The sequence below is a fragment of the Heterobasidion irregulare genome (assembly GCF_000320585.1).
Source record: "Heterobasidion irregulare TC 32-1 unplaced genomic scaffold scaffold_08, whole genome shotgun sequence".
NCBI lineage: Eukaryota > Fungi > Basidiomycota > Agaricomycetes > Russulales > Bondarzewiaceae > Heterobasidion > Heterobasidion irregulare.
The window spans coordinates 2045858-2063124 of NW_009258204.1; the positions used below are offsets into that span (position 1 = coordinate 2045858).

At 51.3% G+C, this 17267-nt stretch overlaps 7 protein-coding genes across 7 annotated transcripts; 4 read left to right on the plus strand and 3 right to left on the minus strand.

Moving 5' to 3' along the window:
• Positions 1–4040: 4040 nt before the first annotated feature.
• On the plus strand, positions 4041–5813 carry HETIRDRAFT_453746 (uncharacterized protein; the record flags this gene model as incomplete). The annotated part of the gene is made up of 1 exon (XM_009551254.1): positions 4041–5813. The coding sequence occupies one exon, from the start codon at positions 4041–4043 to the stop codon at positions 5811–5813; it is 1773 nt and encodes a 590-aa protein (XP_009549549.1).
• A 370-nt stretch (positions 5814–6183) lies between these two features.
• HETIRDRAFT_478720 (uncharacterized protein) lies at positions 6184–6857 on the minus strand. The gene is made up of 3 exons (XM_009551255.1): positions 6693–6857; positions 6462–6629; positions 6184–6398 (listed from the first exon to the last, which is right to left on the minus strand). Exons 1-3 carry the CDS (start codon positions 6717–6719, stop codon positions 6282–6284), a joined length of 312 nt encoding a protein of 103 aa, XP_009549550.1. The 5' UTR covers positions 6720–6857; the 3' UTR covers positions 6184–6281.
• A 270-nt stretch (positions 6858–7127) lies between these two features.
• HETIRDRAFT_445928 (uncharacterized protein) lies at positions 7128–7804 on the plus strand (the record flags this gene model as incomplete). Its single annotated transcript, XM_009551256.1, has 4 exons — positions 7128–7167; positions 7225–7280; positions 7348–7500; positions 7568–7804. 4 exons carry the CDS (start codon positions 7128–7130, stop codon positions 7736–7738), a joined length of 420 nt encoding a protein of 139 aa, XP_009549551.1. The 3' UTR covers positions 7739–7804.
• A 477-nt stretch (positions 7805–8281) lies between these two features.
• HETIRDRAFT_428903 (uncharacterized protein) lies at positions 8282–8828 on the minus strand (the record flags this gene model as incomplete). Its single annotated transcript, XM_009551257.1, has 2 exons — positions 8282–8568; positions 8618–8828. 2 exons carry the CDS (start codon positions 8826–8828, stop codon positions 8282–8284), a joined length of 498 nt encoding a protein of 165 aa, XP_009549552.1.
• Positions 8829–9566: 738 nt separating this feature from the next.
• HETIRDRAFT_64605 (aspartic peptidase) lies at positions 9567–11489 on the plus strand (the record flags this gene model as incomplete). Its single annotated transcript, XM_009550528.1, has 7 exons — positions 9567–9796; positions 9866–9892; positions 9980–10242; positions 10370–10588; positions 10666–10929; positions 11010–11179; positions 11238–11489. 7 exons carry the CDS (start codon positions 9567–9569, stop codon positions 11487–11489), a joined length of 1425 nt encoding a protein of 474 aa, XP_009548823.1.
• A 1657-nt stretch (positions 11490–13146) lies between these two features.
• HETIRDRAFT_147501 (integral membrane protease of the rhomboid family) lies at positions 13147–14182 on the plus strand. The gene is made up of 5 exons (XM_009551258.1): positions 13147–13166; positions 13237–13289; positions 13347–13451; positions 13507–13882; positions 13964–14182. Exons 1-5 carry the CDS (start codon positions 13159–13161, stop codon positions 14169–14171), a joined length of 750 nt encoding a protein of 249 aa, XP_009549553.1. The 5' UTR covers positions 13147–13158; the 3' UTR covers positions 14172–14182.
• A 448-nt stretch (positions 14183–14630) lies between these two features.
• Positions 14631–15251, minus strand: cep2 (cep2 cellulose medium expressed protein 2). The gene is made up of 4 exons (XM_009551259.1): positions 15129–15251; positions 14919–15033; positions 14793–14865; positions 14631–14735 (listed from the first exon to the last, which is right to left on the minus strand). The coding sequence occupies exons 1-3, from the start codon at positions 15220–15222 to the stop codon at positions 14817–14819; spliced, it is 258 nt and encodes an 85-aa protein (XP_009549554.1). The 5' UTR covers positions 15223–15251; the 3' UTR covers positions 14631–14735; positions 14793–14816.
• Between the last annotated feature and the right edge of the window lie 2016 nt (positions 15252–17267).

Sequence of the window (17267 nt, forward strand, 5' to 3'; positions counted from 1 at the left end):
TTGCGAGATACAGAGCCAGATTAATCATACATTTTGTGCCAGCGTGCGCTCGAGAATTATCTCAAGATGCGCAGCGAAGAAATGGCAAGATATAATCGAGGCAAAGTGGCCAGAAGCATACGGAAGATGTCGGAAGATACTCGGGGGATACTGTCGATGACCGTCGAGGACTCCGACCACGAGCGAACGTACGACTACCGTTCCAAGCTTAAGCCATGACGTTGTCGCCCATTCAACCTTCCTGTAGCACTCCTTCTCAACTAGCTGCGGGCTCGCTAAATGTTGCAGGACTAATTGACTTCGTGGGTGTTGCTATTTCTCATTTCAATGCTTCCTTTCCTGACTCTACACATGCTAGTATATGATCGAAACGACCCACTATGAAGCTGTGAAGACTCTCGTCCTTGACATGAGTATCTCCAAGACGCGTTTTCCGCATGCATGACGTTATGTGATCTTAACTCTCACTCGCTAGGGCGCTGTGTAGAACTCCGCAGGGCTTTTTAACCGGTTATTAACCAGGAGTTGTTAATAACGCGTTAATAACCAGTGTTAATAACTACATATTGTGAGCGTGGGAAAATGAAAGTAATATCGAGAAAATGGGCAAACAAAATGATAGCTCATAGCTCACTCAGTGTTATACATTCTGTAAACTAAGCCTAAATGAATTGGAGAGGCTTAGATGGCTGGAGCATAGACAGGATGATTTGAGCAAGCGGTTGTGGAGTTGGCAGAACCAGAGAAGCCACCATGATGCAAGTTGGACATCATTCAAGCTCCTACATTCTGTAAATAATACACCACAACCTAATCAGGTTCAGGCACTATCCATAAAATCCAAAAAATCATTCATATGCCTCCAGAATTCAGTCAACTAACAATACTTTACTCATGTGTCACGTGTCAGCTACCGCCAACAAGAACAGTGCTGGGACGACGACAACGACACTGTATGCCCTCTTTTCGGCCCCCACCACCTTGGAGGCCTCCTCCGGACAAGGAGGTGAGTTTGACAATCATTCAGAAACAGAGATTGCACTGAATAACAACAAATTTGAGATATATTGCTATTTTGGGAAATTAGCTATTAACCTTAAAAACCAAGGGGTCCGATACGTGCCTGTTAATAACGCGTTAATAACGCGTTATTAACACCTGTTATTAACCCGGTTAAAAATTAGGAGTTCTACACAGCGTCCTATCACTCGCAAGCCTGCCACGCGTCTTCGGCACTCCCGCGCACCATATCCAGCAGATGCTTTATCTATAGCCAGCACCGTGGGCGCCACACCAGACCCGCACCTACTCCTCGTGCAGCACATCTTCACTTTTGCATGGCTGGTCACCTCACGATCTTTGTGCGCAGGGCTGTGCACTTTGAAAAGATCTAGAGGCATATAAGGAGAAGTCAGCGTTAGGATATGCGCGCAGCTGAGGCATCTGTGTTGGCCCTCGTCGAAACAAGCGATTTAAGGTCAAGTTTAACAAGAAAACACCACGACCTTAATAGTCGACCCGAACTACTGCTACTCAGCTGCGCTAGCTCCAGTAGACCTGAATACGACTAAGCGATACCGGATCGGGTTCTCATTTCCCTCATCTGATCCCTTCATATGATCGAGTTTAAGGGACGGTTACATGTTGCGCACTCTTCAAGGCATAGGTGCACTCGAAAACCTTAGCTTCACTCACATCAACCCCGTCGAGTCACAGACCAAGTTGGAATACCTATCTTCCTTCACTTCAACGTGGGGAACATGACAGTATACTTGTGCACTACATAACCCCGCTGTTTTCTCTTTCCACTGCGACTTATTGTGACCCATGATACTTCTTACTGATATTCTCAATTCGATATGATCATGCAGAACCACGACATCACCTCTCAGCACTGGTTAGTGCTCTCTTCTACCAGCTCAAATTAGCATTGACGGTTGTTGTATCCTACAGGGACACTGAGCCGGATCGGTACGACTTGCCTCCCCCTGCATATATCGATTCGGAGCACGAGGCGAGGCCCTGCAAATGTTCGAGGAGGGGGAGGAACTTGGTCGTCTGTATTGATGGCACCCTGAATGAGTTTGGTCCAAAGGTGCTCATGATTCCTCGATAACGACTTCAAATTCTTCTCAATGCCTTTTTATCAGAACACCAATGTGATCGCTCTGCATGGTGATCTTGTCAAGGACGAAGACCAGATAGCGTTCTATAGTAGCGGGATTGGAGCAAGCCTTCAACCGCCGTGGCGGTCAGTCAGCTTTTTGAAGCAGCTTGTCGACCCAAAACTTGACTCCGCTTTTGCTTGGTAATGAATTTCTATCTACGCGCTCTTCCGCTCATCTCTCATCCTTGATCTGTATGCATAGTAACGTCGAAAAGATCGTCATCAAAGCATATTGCTGGCTCGCGGACAATCATAGTGAAGGCGATCAGATTTTCTTATTCGGTAACTGGACCTCATACTGTGATGTCTTCATAACCGACACATATTTCATAGGATTTTCTCGGGGAGCCTACCAAGTCCGCGTTTTGTCCGCAATGATTCACAAGGTAACGAGTCCATATCAGTCTGCCGCTAGTCAGTCGACCGACGTCCACGATTAGGTTGGGCTAATTCCAAAAAGTGACGAAGAAGGAGCTTGGCGGTTTGTTCCATTTGGTTATGATCTTCCCTTCGGAGGCCTAACTTTGTCAATAGTGCCTACAAATCTTATGTTGATTCCAGCCCGGACGGCTCGGAACCTGGTGGTGCCAAGGAATTCAAGGAAAGTTTCTCCAGCAAGGAAGTCCACGTGCATTTCGTGGGTGCTTGGTGCGTAACATACGGTTTTGAAGCTATATATCTATTTAAACGTGAGCGTTGAAGGGATACCGTGTCTTCAGTGGGGGTCGGGCGAGGTAGGGTTCACCCTGGGACGACTGAGGGAATGCAACATGTTTGCTTTTTCCGTCATGCTCTTGCGCTTGACGAGCTTCGCGTCAACTTCCTACCAGAATATGCATGGGGCGGAGTGGCGCGACCCGACGGGTTGGACATATCAGATATCACAGTATCAACTTCTGCGAGTCCCCATACCAAAGAAGTTTGGTTCGCCGGCAGACATTCTGATGTGTAAGTGATCAAATAGACATGCAACTGTTGACGTCGATTGATTTGCAAACAGAGGGGGCGGGAGCAAAAACAAGGATCTCAGCATCTTTCCTTTGCGATGGATGTCTAGAGAAGCCCAGCAGGCCGGACTTCGATTCCAAGTCTCAGGGAATGTAGTGATCACAGAGAGGCTTCGCTCCGTCGACGAATCGCTCGCCTTATCTTGGAAGTTTTGCGAGTATCTACCATTCAAAAGGCTGTCCTATGAAGGCCCGAGCAGCACGACATGCTTGTAAGTCTTGCTGTTTCATGTTCTTGTCGAAGGTTGCATATAGACTCTGCCTCTAGCTGGCATCGTGCCGCTGGACGACAAGTTCAACCTGGCCAAAAGATACATGCATCGGTAATATTTTTATCGGACTCATACAAACCGCAAGCACTTCTTCCAAAAAACTCTCTTCCACTGAGGGATTGGGAGGATCTGATCCCATCTTCAAACAATCCTTCGTGGTCTCGTCCTTTCGAAGGCTGGTCCTCGTGGGTGGAATCAGACCTCTATGATATCTCAAGAGCGATTATCAAGGGCTTTGAGAGCGTACCTGAGGATGCCTCCTTGGTGTCGCGACAACTGAAACAATTAATATCCTTCGGTGCGTGTAAAGAACACATGCGCCTCGACTGAGTGCTCACTTGATATATCGTGGTCTACCCAGATGAAGGAATCAAAGCTCTTTGCGAAGTACCAGAAGCTATCAACTCCTTATCTTTTGCTTGGGAGAATCTGTGCGAAACGGAAACGGCGTTCAGGACAGCGCAAGACGCTATCCGAACTGCGCTGAAGAAGATGGGAAAAATTGTTGACATAACCGGACGATACGCGGCGCAACTTTCGGGAGTGACATCGATTGCGACTTCTCCCGATGGGTCACTCACTGTCTCGGGATCCATGGATAACAGCATTAAAATCTGGAATACATCTTCCAGCCGACGTCTCATAGGGCACTCGGCTCCGATCGCCTCTGTTGCATTTTCGCCCGACGGGAAGAGGATTGCTTCCGGCTCTTGGGATCACACCGTAATCATCTGGGATGCCTTCACTGGCGCGATGGTCGGAAAGCCATACAAAGGACACGAACACCGGGTCACTTGCGTCGCATTCATACCAGATTCTAGATGTGTGGCTTCAGCTTCCCTCGATCGAACCGTACAACTGTGGGACACGGAAAATGGAGATGCAGTGTGGACGATTAATCAAGCTGCTTTTATCCATTATGTCACGTCTTCGCCGGATGGACGACGCATTTTTGGAGCTTCTTTGGATCAAACGGTCCGCGTCTGGGATGCGGCGACAGGTGTTCCCATAGGCCAGCCATTCAAGGGGCATACAGGTTCTGTTATATGCGTCGCATTCTCACCTCTCGAGAATCGAGTGGTATCGGGCTCTATGGATGGAAGCATACGCCTCTGGGACACGGTAACTGGCCAATCTAGCAAAACATTCCTAGGACATGGCGGTGCAGTCACTTCAGTCGCCTTTTCGCGTGACGGGAAACATATCGTCTCTGGCTCTGTAGATCAAGCGATCCGCATCTGGGAGACGGATTCTGGTGAGGCCGTCGGCTTTCCGTTCACAGGACACACGGGATCCATCACTTCTGTCATCTTTTCGCCTAACGAGAGTGATATCGTCTCCAGTAGTATAGATGGGAGCATTAAATGGTGGCGGGCCTACCCTTTCGTAGGACACCAAGGCAGTATCAACTCTATTGCGTTCTCCCTGAACGGCAAACGCGTCGTCACAGGCTCAGACGATATGACGATTAGGGTTTGGGACGCAGAGACCGGCGAAGCTGTTGGGAAGCCGCTTAAAGGACACACCAGCCCAGTCCTCTCGGTTGCATATTCACCATACCAAGAGCATGTTGTTTCGGGCTCGGGTTCTGTTGATAGAACGATCCGTGGTGACAGAACGGTCCGAATCTGGAACGTGGAAACTGGAGAAGCCATTGGGAAGCCCTTGAAGGGGCACAAGGACGCTGTGAACTCTGTCGCTTTTTCTCCAGATGGCGAGTGTGTGGCCTCGGGCTCAGGCGACAGGACGATACGACTCTGGAACGCTAAAAGCGGCGAGGCCCTGGGCGAAGTACTAACAGGGCATCAATCCAGCGTCTTTTCTGTCGCGTATTCGCCGAATGGAAAGAGGCTTCTTTCGGCGTCTTGGGATGGTAGCATTCTAGCATGGGATATTGTCGGCGCTGAGACGAGCACTGTATTCGGAAAACCACTCTGTGGACACGTGAGTCAGGTTTCTTCCATCGCATATTCCCCGGATGGCACGCGCGTCGTTTTGGGATCTGAGAATGGAGTGGTCCAACTCTGGGACATTGAGACTGGCCATGCTATTGGAGAGCCTCTGGAAGGACACCGACTTCCTGTTACCTGCGTCGCATTTTCCCCAGACGGAACACGCATGGTCTCAGGCTCAGAGGATCAAACAATCCAAGAATGGGATGCAGTAACGGGCGGGCCCATCGGGACATCGATGGAAAGTCACGGTGGAAAGATCCTCTCCATTGCAATCTCGCCTGATGGGAAACAGATGGTGTCGGGATCTCAAACTGGCCATATCGAGGTCTGGGACATTGTTAAGAGCAGGGGATCTTTGTCCGCTGGATGGCGGCGGCGTTCTTTCTGCGTTAGAACCATTGATACTCGGTAGCTTTTGCACGATATGCTCAACGATGCGGGTCGATCGTGATAGTTGGTATGTACAACATGTAGCTAGCTCGAGTCGTCAGGAATGTAGCATTCGAACTCTGCGTTCATCTTGATGAGTGTCTGAGAATACCTCCTGACTGTGCAACCACTGTGCAACCCCGAATCTAAGTCTGACCTGGAAGAACAGTCCCATATCGTCAGTAAGATATGATAAAGACAGGTGATCATACTCGTCGAGAGCGACGGATACGCCAAACCTGTCTCAAAACATTAGGGTGCACGTTGATGACAGAGATATAAAAGTATCATCCCGTTCCTTGGAAGCTAGACACTCTTGCAAGATGATTAGACCCTTAGCGACCGATCGCGAGAAAAGCGAACAAAAATAGATAAAACTACAGTAGCAATACAGAAGTACACCGCAGCCTCGGCCACGCCACAACCATCAACGACAGATGCGGATAGAAACTCATGCGCCGAAACCGTAAAGCGTCCTGCCGGACCGCTTGAGCGCATACACGACGTCGAGCGCCGTCACCGTCTTTCGCTTCGCATGCTCGGTGTATGTAACGGAGTCGCGAATGACCTGTAACCAACGACCACCATCGCTATCAGCAACGATGCATGCAAACGGAGGAAGAGCACGCACATTTTCGAGGAAGATCTTGAGAACACCGCGGGTCTCCTCGTAGATGAGGCCCGAGATACGTTTCACACCGCCACGACGTGCGAGGCGGCGGATAGCGGGCTTCGTGATGCCCTGGATGTTGTCACGAAGGATCTTGCGGTGACGCTTAGCACCACCCTTTCCGAGACCCTACGCAGACGAGCCAACAAGATTAGCTAGGCTAGGCAACTCGGACGAGGAATGCAACCGCACCTTTCCGCCCTTTCCACGTCCAGACATTGTTTATAAGATGGATATTTGGATTGAAGCTTGAGTTTGCTTGCGTTGCGCGAGAATGAGGCTCAGAGGAGAAGAAAGGCCAAGTGCGAGGGTGGAAGTAGACACAAAGGACGCGGTAGGCGGAAAGCAAGGACACGCGTGGGTTATAAGTACCTCAGCCGGCGGTGTGGCGTGTGCCCTATTGTTGTCCTTGTTTGTGGCTGTCACGGCGCGGTGGCTGTGCTGCGACGCGCATAAGGTTCTGTTGATCGCTGCTCGTTGACTGCACGTGACCCGCGTCGCGTCGCGTTAGGCCTTGGATAAATACCGTGCAGGCCCGCGTCCTCACTCTCCCCTCAACCACCACCGCCCATCCGTCACCTTCGAAACCTTTACACACTTTTTACTTCAGTTCAAGCCTCACTTCAAATGGCCCGTACCAAGCAGACCGCTCGCAAGTCCACCGGTGGTGTGTATTCACTGCCCCTTCTACCCCTTCGTAGTGCTCACCTGCTCTTGACACTAGGCAAGGCGCCCCGTAAGCAACTCGCCGCTAAGTCGGCCGCCCGCAAGACCGCCGCCGTAAGCTAGTTTCTTTATCACTTCCAAAAGCCACATGCTCATGATTTCCTTTCCTACGAAATGATAGGCTGGCGCAACTGGTGGTGTGAAGAAGCCTCATCGTTTCCGCCCAGGAACCGTCGCCCTCCGTGAAATCCGGCGCTACCAAAAATCTACCGAGCTCCTCATCCGAAAACTCCCCTTCCAGCGCCTCGTCCGTGAAATCGCGCAGGATTTCAAGGTCCGTTTGCCTTTGCTACTTGCACTGTCGTTCGAGGGACTGATAATGCTGTCGTGCCACCGTCCAGACTGATCTGCGCTTCCAATCATCCGCCGTCATGGCGCTTCAGGAGGCCGCCGAGGCGTACCTCGTTTCGCTCTTCGAGGACACCAACCTCGCTGCCATCCACGCCAAGCGTGTCACTATCCAGCCAAAAGATCTCGCCCTCGCACGGCGGTTGCGCGGCGAGCGGTCGTAAGCGTGCTCTTGTTTGCTCGGCTGTGTATATTGTGTGGGACGTCATTGGGGTGTACGCGGTAGCGTTGTATTCGACTGTACTATCTTAATTATTTTTTCTCTTCATCTCTGAGCCTTCAAAGTAGTGTGCGATCCGCGATCCTATGTGGTTGACCTGCCAGCGTATGGATGTATGGTATCAATGTGAGACAGGAAAGAGATCATGTTTATCCTTGATGATAGGGGTTATCAAGTCAAAGTCAGAGCCATTCATGATGAGAACAGCGCCCCTGATTATGTTCATCTCTCGTGGTCAACAACAACTGTCATGCAACTAGCTTGTAGACGCTCATCATCTCCAAGATCAGGAATGATGAACGAATGAACGGCCATAGAGAGATGTCTGGTTGCCTCGCTAAGAGGCTGTTCAATGCATTGTGCTTCGAGATACGTCTTGTTCGAGTTTCCGTACATGAGATTTCGTTGTCGTGACAAGTACATATCCGCTGACGTTGATGACTCGTACGATGACGCACCATTCTGCAAGAGGCTTACATCCGTTCATTTATCCAGGCGTCCCAGGCCAGATTCCGCCGAAGCCTGTACCCGCGCGCTTGTACGACGAGTGGGTCTGCGCGCCTATAAGCACCTCCTGACTTGCAGCCTCCTCGTTTTGCTCCACGCTGACGGCTGACAGATCTTCATGACCAACAATAGAACTGCGTGAGCTGCTCCAAATCCAAGGAGACTCTGCCAGATCTGACGCCAGCTGTAAGCAAATGATACAGGTGAGACTTGGAGTTGAGGCCTTGAGGTGAGAATTTGGAGTTCTCAGCTGTCCGCCGAAACAGACTGAAAAAGTAGAAGGAAAGCCATTATTGTCCTCATGACACATTCTTACACTTTTGGAACGTTTGCTGCCAGTCTAAACCGAAAGCCGTGCCTCTTGTCTGGTCCCTCCGGCACGCAGCCGCACGCTCAGAAAGACCCATAGACTTCTGCATACATGAGCCCTTGGGGCGAGACGAGTTGAGGCCGCGGCAGACCATAGCAGGAGTTTGGAGGACCGAAAATATCCCAGGCTCTCTGCCCAGGAGACCAAGCCATCGCATTTGGCCCTGAGGCCGGACGCCGAGAAGGTTTGCTGGGCTGCGGAAAGTGCGCTCCTGCTGCGGACGACGATGACAAGCAGGTCAGCTGAGGTATCGTGCGCAGGCCTGCAATAAATGCGATGCCAGCGATAGCGGGCGATGAGCGAATGCGCAACAAGCTCAGGGTGATCCACACTTATGTGTGATGGCACAGCGGTGAAGGAAACAGAAAAACTCGTCCAAGACAGCCAAGATGTGCTGAGCGACACGCTGACTCTACCGGCATGACGCAGCGTAAGCAGACGGAAGCAAGCCCGACCAATCGGCTCTTTCGGCTTCTCGTTGATGTAAGAAAAGCACCGGATTTGCAGAGATTTACAGACGAAAGGGGCAGTTGGTTACCAAAAGCGGACGGCGGCAGAAGGCGGCCAGCCGGGATCGGAAGGCGGAGAGATGGCTCGGCACTGGGCTGGCGACCACGATGACCACCGGCTACCTGCTCAGCATTTGTTTCCTCATCTTCCTCTCTCTGCATCCTCCATCTTAAATCTCCTTACAGACTCATAGCTGTGCAGGTCCGCAGCGTTCCCGTTCCTGCACCGCCTCTCTCTCCTTTCCGATTCAATAAGTACTCTCTCATAATAGCATCTCCCCCTGGTCTCTCCTACACCTACCATCACCACACCACTACCACTACCACTACCACTACCACACTTTATCCTCCCCCCCTTAGAATACAACCTTCGCATCCTCCTACTGATGAGATTCGACTCACTCCCCCTTGCTCTCACCCTTCTCATCGGCGCCCATGACGCCCTGGCACTTGCAGCGCCTCGGGCGCCCCGAGCGCTCCACGTCCCCCTGGTCCGCCGCGCCGCCGCCGAGCGCACCGCAGAAGAGTGGGGGCTTTGGGCGAAAGAGCAGAAGAATGTCCTCGAAGGAAAATACAGCGGCGACGCCGCACGAAAGCGTGCCGAGGGCATGAATCTGTGCGTCCCCTGTCTGCTGGCCCCCTATTCTCCGAATGCAGCAGGCTAACGACGACCCAATTTACGCAGCATCGTTAACCAGAATGCAGACTCGAGGTGCGTTCTACCCCTTACCCCTTTTATTTTATCCCTATCTTTGTTTGTATCGCTCTGCGGCTGACTCCGGCCCCCGCCTTTCCGCAGCTACTACGGCTCGCTCGCCCTCGGCACACCTGCTACTGCGTACAATGTTATCCTTGACACCGGCTCCTCCGACCTCTGGCTGGCCGACTCGGCGTGCACCACCGGTTGCGACCAGATCACGACATTTAACCCGGACAGCTCATCCTCATTCAAGAACTTGTCTACCGCATTTTCGATCACGTATGGGAGCGGTCAGGCTGCCGGCGTGCTCGGAACAGATGTCGTGCAGATGGCCGGTTTCGAGGTGAACGAGCAGGTGTTTGGTGCGTGTCGCGTTGTGGGCTCGCTTCTTGGCCCCTCGCTTCGTTAGCGGTGTGAAAGCGTGTGCTGACTGTCATTCATTTGTTTTTCCTGTCTGCACGCTCATTGTCTTACATCGTGTATGTGTAGGTGTATGTAGCGTCGTCTCTTCTGGTCTTCTCAATGAGCCCGTGTCCGGTCTGCTCGGCCTCGCGTGGCAATCGATAGCATCATCTGGCGCGACACCTTTTTGGGAGAACCTCTACCAGAAAAATGCTTGGGATCAGCCCGTCATGGCTTTCCAGCTGACGCGGTATCAGAACGACAGCCGCGCGGCCGCTCTTGAGCCCGGAGGAACGTTCACAATGGGTATGTCTTCCTCTGCCCCTCGCGCTTGCGTATATCTAGACAGATGCTGACTGCAATCTGTTCTTTGTGATTCGTAGGTAATGTTAACTCGTCGCTCTACACCGGCGATATTGACTATCAAGACATCCCGACGAGCACCCCGACGTATTGGACGCTGCCACTGAAGACCTTGACCGTGAACGGCAACTCAATAACACTCGCCTCTGGCTCGTCGTCGTACGCTGCGATCGACACCGGCACGACTCTGATCGGTGGCCCGACAGACCAAGTCGCTGCAATCTTCGCCCAGATTCCCAACTCGGCTGCTGGAACTGGGAATTATCAGGGGTATTACTTGTACCGTGCGTATCCTCTCGCATTTTACTCTTGTTGAAATCGTACATATCGATCTAACAATATTGATTGTTCAATCTTTCTGCAGCATGCGATACGACGGTGTCTGTCACTCTGTCGTTCGGAGGCAAGGACTGGTCAATCAGTCCCGCCGACTTCCAGTTGGCGCAGGTCTCTAGCAGTCAGTGCCTCGGCGCCTTTTTCGAGTTTTCTAGCTCGAGCACTGCGCCGTCGTGGATCGTCGGTGACACGTTTCTCGTACGTATCCTCATTCCATCATCGTCTCTCTCGTCTCTTATCTTTTTCCTTCGTGCAGAAAAATGTCTACTCAGTATTCCGCGCGTCCCCTGCTTCGATCGGGTTTGCCGCGCTCTCCGAGACCGCCGTCGCGATGAACGGCGCCACGGGTACTGTACCCTCGCCTACGATTGGCTCTGTTTCAGCGAGCGTCACGGGCTCTGGGCGGTCTGCGAGCGCAGCGCAATCGATTGTGATGGAGCGCGGAGCACGGACGGCGGTGTTGTTGTCGGCGCTGATGACCGCAGCGGTGGGTGTGCTCGTGTTGTGATCTATTTAGGTCGACGCTTGGTCATTTGGAGGTTGAAGCGCTCTGAAAGACGGATTCTCGGCCGGTGCGAACGGTGTACGAAGCAATCAAACCCATCATATCAATCAAATTGAACCCGAGAAACACTTAAACAACTTTGAGGCGAAGCAGAGGGGAGAGCAGCTGTAGCATAATATTCCGAGATACTCACTCACGAGATTTCATGTTTTCCCCGATCCATCTCTTTTTCACTACATCTTCATCACGCATTCCGCATTCACAATCAGTATCATCTTTGGCTTTCCATCTGGTTTTTTCTTCTCATTTGCATCATTCTACATCGGCATCTACTTCAGGCTCGCACTCACGCTCCTTTCTCTACACGCTACGTAGGATCATTTAATGGACTGGACTCTCTGGAGGTTCTCCAGGTACGATGGACAGAATATCTCTATTCTCTTGAATGTATCTACTAGATTTGAAAATAGTTTTATCTGCTCGCATCATGGATATGGACGACTTTGAGCTCCGACGGACGTTTCGACTTCCGCGATGTTTGCCGAGATAGCCGTGAGCCCTGTTGACTTTCCACTGTTTCCCGGTATGATCGCGTCCGACCGCGGCGCGCGCTGCAGCCAGCTTGTTCATCGTTCGATAGTCGTTCAATGCGACATCGACCTCCCGGGGCCTCTCAGCTCATCTCATCTAGCGCTGAATCTAGCCAGCGAACCAGCCACCCGCTATCAGCACGATGTTTGGATGGACGTCGCGACTGCGCTTCGCCAGCGTCTCAGACTGCGCACCGTCACGGCGCTGGGCGCAGTCGATGCTCCTCGCCTGCAGACCGACTTTAGACTGTTCGTTTCCGAATCGTCAATTGACTCGCGTCGGGAGACATGTCAGCGTCGGAAACTTTAGTCTCGGGGTTGACAGGAGTGGGAAGGCGGATTTGACGCCACCTGTGGCGTCGTTTCGCGAGCAGGTCGCGCGGGGTGCCCGTGTGAAGCCGTTTTCGGAGCGTATAGACCGCGCTGGGTTGATATCCGGGCTTGTTGTAAGTCGTATCCTCTCATATTTCAGTCTCCATGGAAGAACAGCGCTGTTGTGGATCGTTGCGAGACCTCGTCTTCAGGCAGAACCTGACGGCGCCTCTGATAACGATGAACTTACTCGTACTCTGCACGGTGTCCCAGGTTGCTCTCGTTGTACCTCCAGTGATATATGGAATCGCTAGCCTATTCACGATGTCGGATACCGTGAAGGTGAAAGCTGCTATTGTGTGGGGTTCACGCACAAAATCTGCTCAGCCGCACCAGACCAATGAGATGCTACGCAGGATTTATGCCCTTCACGCTTCGAACGCGGTGAGCCCCTTCTGGCCTCCTCGTCGTGATGCATACTTCTCATGCCGATCGGTATCGGCGGATAGCCGTGGGTGCATCTCAATAAAAAAATCAAAGAGAAAGATATGGCCAAACCCCGAATTTGGAGAAAATTGATCGCTCTCACTTACTTGCAGGTCATGCGGAAGTATTATCGCTCTACAGAGGGTGCCAAGATTTGCCTCAAGATCTGCGCCGCCAATGTGTTCATCTGGTTTTTGTGGAAGGTGCCATTGGCGCGACCGCTCGTAACGCGCTGTTTCACGCACGATCCGTTCAAGAAGTCGCGCTATACACTTATTACAAGCATGTTCAGGTATATGATTCACTCGTCACTACGTAGGGGCCGTTGGTTCAATGCAGATTCTGTTGCCCTACTTCCGAAGTCATAGGTCGTTTGTGCATCTAGTTGCTACTTGTGCAGCTTTGCCATGCTTTGGTATGGGAGTTGGTAACATATCCACCAACGACGGCTCATGATATGCATTTTTCTCAGGGGCTGCTACCGCGAGTTGGATGAGCAGACAGCAGGATCGTCCATCCAATATGGGGCTCCCGGAGGCGACATCCAAATATCACCTTCTTGCTTTCATCTTGACAGGTATCTCCATCACTCCTGTATGTGTCATTCCACTGACTCGCCGATTGTCCCAAAGCCTCTCTCGTATCCAACGTCGTTTCGAAGACCATGTTTCTGACGCTAGGCTGGAGCCGTCTTATGAGCGGCCGGACGCCCTCTCAGGTTCATGCAATGCTGCCCGACGGGCTTGCCCATGGCTCGTGGCTCTCATCGCTCCGATTCCGGATATCCAGGTTCTTTGCCCCAGCTCCCAAGGGACAGTTCAAAGATATGCCCGGTCCTGTTTCGTTTGGCACGTCTGGCTCCATCTATGCTCTCGCGACAGTGACGGCTCTCGCATATCCTGATGTACGAGCCTCGTTTAACTGGATGCCAGGTCTGAGCATTGGGGTGCAGCATGGCCTCGGTGGAGCCTTACTTCTCGATACGATAGGCGTATTTTACGGATGGAGGTGCGCCTTGCATCACGAACCTCTTTTTCGCGTTACAAAGCAAAACCTTATTATTGACCTCTTGCAAACCTTCACGTACAGACGATTCGATCATTGGGCGCATATTGGTGGCGCGGCATTCGGCGGACTATATTATTTGTACGGCGCGGAGCTGTGGGATGATCTAAGGCGAAAGCTCGGACCCTTGTGGCTATATCAACTTATGGGGGACGTGTATCTCACATTGCTCAAAGATAGTCTGTCGAGGAAGGATGAGAGCTCTAGATCACGCAAGTCGGAGCAATCATAGTTCCTCTCATCAGTGGCCATACGTCTTGATTCTACCCTCTTATAGCTGCTTTGATGTCCAAATTTGACCAACACTCAGTTTCCGCCATCTGTACCGCATGCTTCTATCGTTTCTTGCTTCTATTTGACATCCCAGGTGGCAGAACCTACACAGCAGACATACAACTTCATACAGGCGTGCATGCCAGCCACTGTAATATTTAATTCGAGGAACATCTTTGACATATACCCAAAATCAGAGTTTTGCCCTCTGATGCGACGTTATGATGAATGGCGCCGCATGCGTAGGCTCCATTGGTCAGGAGAAAATGCGGTAGCGACTACGACGGTCCAACAACTGTACCATGTGGTCTGTGTGGCGACCAACTCACTCGCAACGAGGTCGGAAAGCACATTGTATTATTTATTCTTGCAGTATACCTCTTCATCGATTAAATGCTCTAATTACTACTCGAAGATGGTAGAGGCTCGCGTGACAAACGCATGCTCATTTCATTGACTATTTACTCGTACTCGTACATGGCCGGACCGACATGGAACCTCAAAAAGCGAAAACTACAGTGACCTGCGGTGGAATGTATGAGTATATGTACTGGAGGTACCGACTCGAAGGTTGACTCACTTGAGAAAATTTAGACAGCAAAAATCAAGGGATCGGCGCAAAAAGTACAAGAGTGGCACATGTGGCGGAGCATCTTTGAATATCTGATGAGACTCATCGGTGAAGGCAAAGCAAGAGAGCACTCACGTTCCTAACGCGGCGTTGCAAGCCAGGATCGTTGCAGGCGTGGCGGCAGCAGCAACCACGGTCCCAAACTGGAAGCCAGCAGCTGCGTAACATGCCACCGCCACAGTATTGCAGCCTTTTATTGCGCCCAGAAAAGCAAAGGTGGCGGACAACATTGAAAGGTTATGAATTAATACGGGGAAGAAAGCTTAGTGTAGGTACACAACGCACCAGTCTGACAGAGTCCATAGGAGATTGGTCCCCCAGCTACAAGCGGGATGGCGGAGAGGAGGGAGACAGCAGCGAGGGGTGTGATGCGGACCATGGTGTGTAAATGGAGAGGGTGATTGCTATGGGAGAAGGAAGGCATTCCAATGGCCAGTGCCTTTATGTACTCCGTGCATTGATTGACGTGAGAAACAGAAGGCAATGGTACCCATAACGGTACAAGGCATTATTCCTGTCAACGTGTTGCAAGCGAGCACCCGACCAAGAGGACCAGCAGTTGGACCAGCTCATCTTTCCATCAGATGCATACGTCACACTACTGCGGATGCTGACATGGCTTACCATAAAGGATGTGCGGTGATAAATAGCATCTTCTTATCACAATGCTGCAGCAACACCCCCTCTGCAACCGCTCATGCAGGCAATCGCGAGGATAGATGCATCACAGTATGCATCCTAGTACGAGTTAGGTCAACAACATACAGCATGTGTATGCTTGTCTTTGAGGTCAAGTGTCAACCTTTAAGTACGCCATCTGATGGAGTTTCCCACCTCATTGGATCAGTGCTTATGTAGGTGCCTTCGGTACTTACAGCTGTTTGCAAAACAATAGTCCTCTCGAACTGGAACATGCATCCGTGAGTTGATGCTGACATCGTGACATGCCTAGAACTTACCTTAATCAGGCTCTATGTTCCTTATGCTGCTCACATATCTAGATATTCCCCACAGTCGCATAGGGCTCTTGCACTGCTCAAGTGATGCAAAAAATGGACTGAGACATTCACAGATATTGAGTACTGCTCACAGGCCTGACAAAGCATTGTGAAAACAACTCGCACAGTCTGAACATGAAGGCCTATAGTGCCAGAGATCTTAGTTGGGACGCATGTTTGTTCATACAGCAGTCATACAGCCATATAAACCACAAGCTCTTTCTGTGGAGAGGAATCAAGGATATGTGCCATTGAGTCCCACCGACAGCCATGGTAGGAGCGTATAAGGTCCGAGGTGACTAGCCTTGTCTAGACTCCAGTGGCTGTGCAAAAATCGATATATACAGCCATCCGCAGCGCTGTGCGTTTGGATTCGAGAGGACTATCGATTTGCAAACAGCTGTAACTTGAGCGCACCTTGCGGATCGTCGCCAATCGATTAGTGACACATTCCTCAAATGCACTCCCCGCCGGGTTTTTCTGCCCCACCTTCCGCATACCTTCGGCCCGGTTTTCCTCTCTCTTCGACACTGATATTGCCACAAATGGCATCTCCTCTTTTGCTGAACAGACATCTGTCATCCAAACTAGATAAGCTTTATATGCGAGCATTTTAGGCTGATGAAGGTTGGAGTGGGTTCAGCACTATGTCCATGGGCATTCACAGTTGTCCACAGGAGCACCTACAGTTATGCTGTCGTGTGCAATTGGGGCGGCAAGCTGAGATCACCTGTGACAGTCAGGCGATGCGCGAGGAGCACAACCGGAATGTGGTCAGTAAATCATCTTTGAGCATCCTCTGAAATCCGGCAATAACATGCAGAGCCAGGGACCGCTCACCTTTTCAGTGCAGGAATGTAACACAGGCTACTGCACGTTACCGGCAACGGCTTCAAACTAGATTCCAGAAATTAGCAGTAGGGATAGAGCTGTCTCGACCGTACATAGGTCAAGCGTGGACGATACTCAAGGATTGCAGTGACCTGCTCATGAACACGAAGACTTCCCGATTAGGAAGTGGCCCCCTGCGAACAGTCAAGGGAGGGCTGATGCCGCCGCAGATCTATGTTGGAAAGAGGAAGAGGTGTCGCAACAGAAGATTAGGATGCGTTGTATACAATGTACCTGAGTTCGTAGATTGAAGAAATCGAAGCGGTCTGACGTGGATGTGACGTAGATTCCCACGGTCTGGCACGCCAACCGCGACGCGTTTGCTGCCGCCGTTCTCCAATTTATGGCCATGATTTGGCTTCATCGTGCACAAACATGTCACCCTCCTCTGGCAAGAGCTCATCAGTTTCGTTCTTTTACACTCAACCAGAGGCTCCAATTTCCACACTTTTGCCAAACTCTGAGGAATGCATACTCACCAAAGAACGCTGTCCCGTCGTTTCGTGAGCACGTCGCGCGCACAAGTCCGGTCAAG

What these genes read in the sequence shown, in the direction of transcription:
- HETIRDRAFT_478720 (XM_009551255.1), bottom strand. Translation starts at nt 6,719, where the DNA reads ATGTCTGGACGTGGAAAGGGCGGAAAG. An exon ending in GACGTGGAAAGGGCGGAAAG is followed by an intron (nt 6,630 to 6,692) that starts GTGCGGTTGCAT and finishes TCGTCTGCGTAG; the next exon opens with GGTCTCGGAAAGGGTGGTGC. An exon ending in TCAAGATCTTCCTCGAAAAT is followed by an intron (nt 6,399 to 6,461) that starts GTGCGTGCTCTT and finishes CGTTGGTTACAG; the next exon opens with GTCATTCGCGACTCCGTTAC.
- HETIRDRAFT_147501 (XM_009551258.1), top strand. An exon ending in TGCAGCTTTGCCATGCTTTG is followed by an intron (nt 13,290 to 13,346) that starts GTATGGGAGTTG and finishes CATTTTTCTCAG; the next exon opens with GGGCTGCTACCGCGAGTTGG. An exon ending in TCTTGCTTTCATCTTGACAG is followed by an intron (nt 13,452 to 13,506) that starts GTATCTCCATCA and finishes ATTGTCCCAAAG; the next exon opens with CCTCTCTCGTATCCAACGTC.
- cep2 (XM_009551259.1), bottom strand. Translation starts at nt 15,222, where the DNA reads ATGGTCCGCATCACACCCCTCGCTGCTGTCTCCCTCCTCTCCGCCATC. An exon ending in CTATGGACTCTGTCAGACTG is followed by an intron (nt 15,034 to 15,128) that starts GTGCGTTGTGTA and finishes GCGCAATAAAAG; the next exon opens with GCTGCAATACTGTGGCGGTG. An exon ending in TGCAACGCCGCGTTAGGAAC is followed by an intron (nt 14,866 to 14,918) that starts GTGAGTGCTCTC and finishes AGATATTCAAAG; the next exon opens with ATGCTCCGCCACATGTGCCA.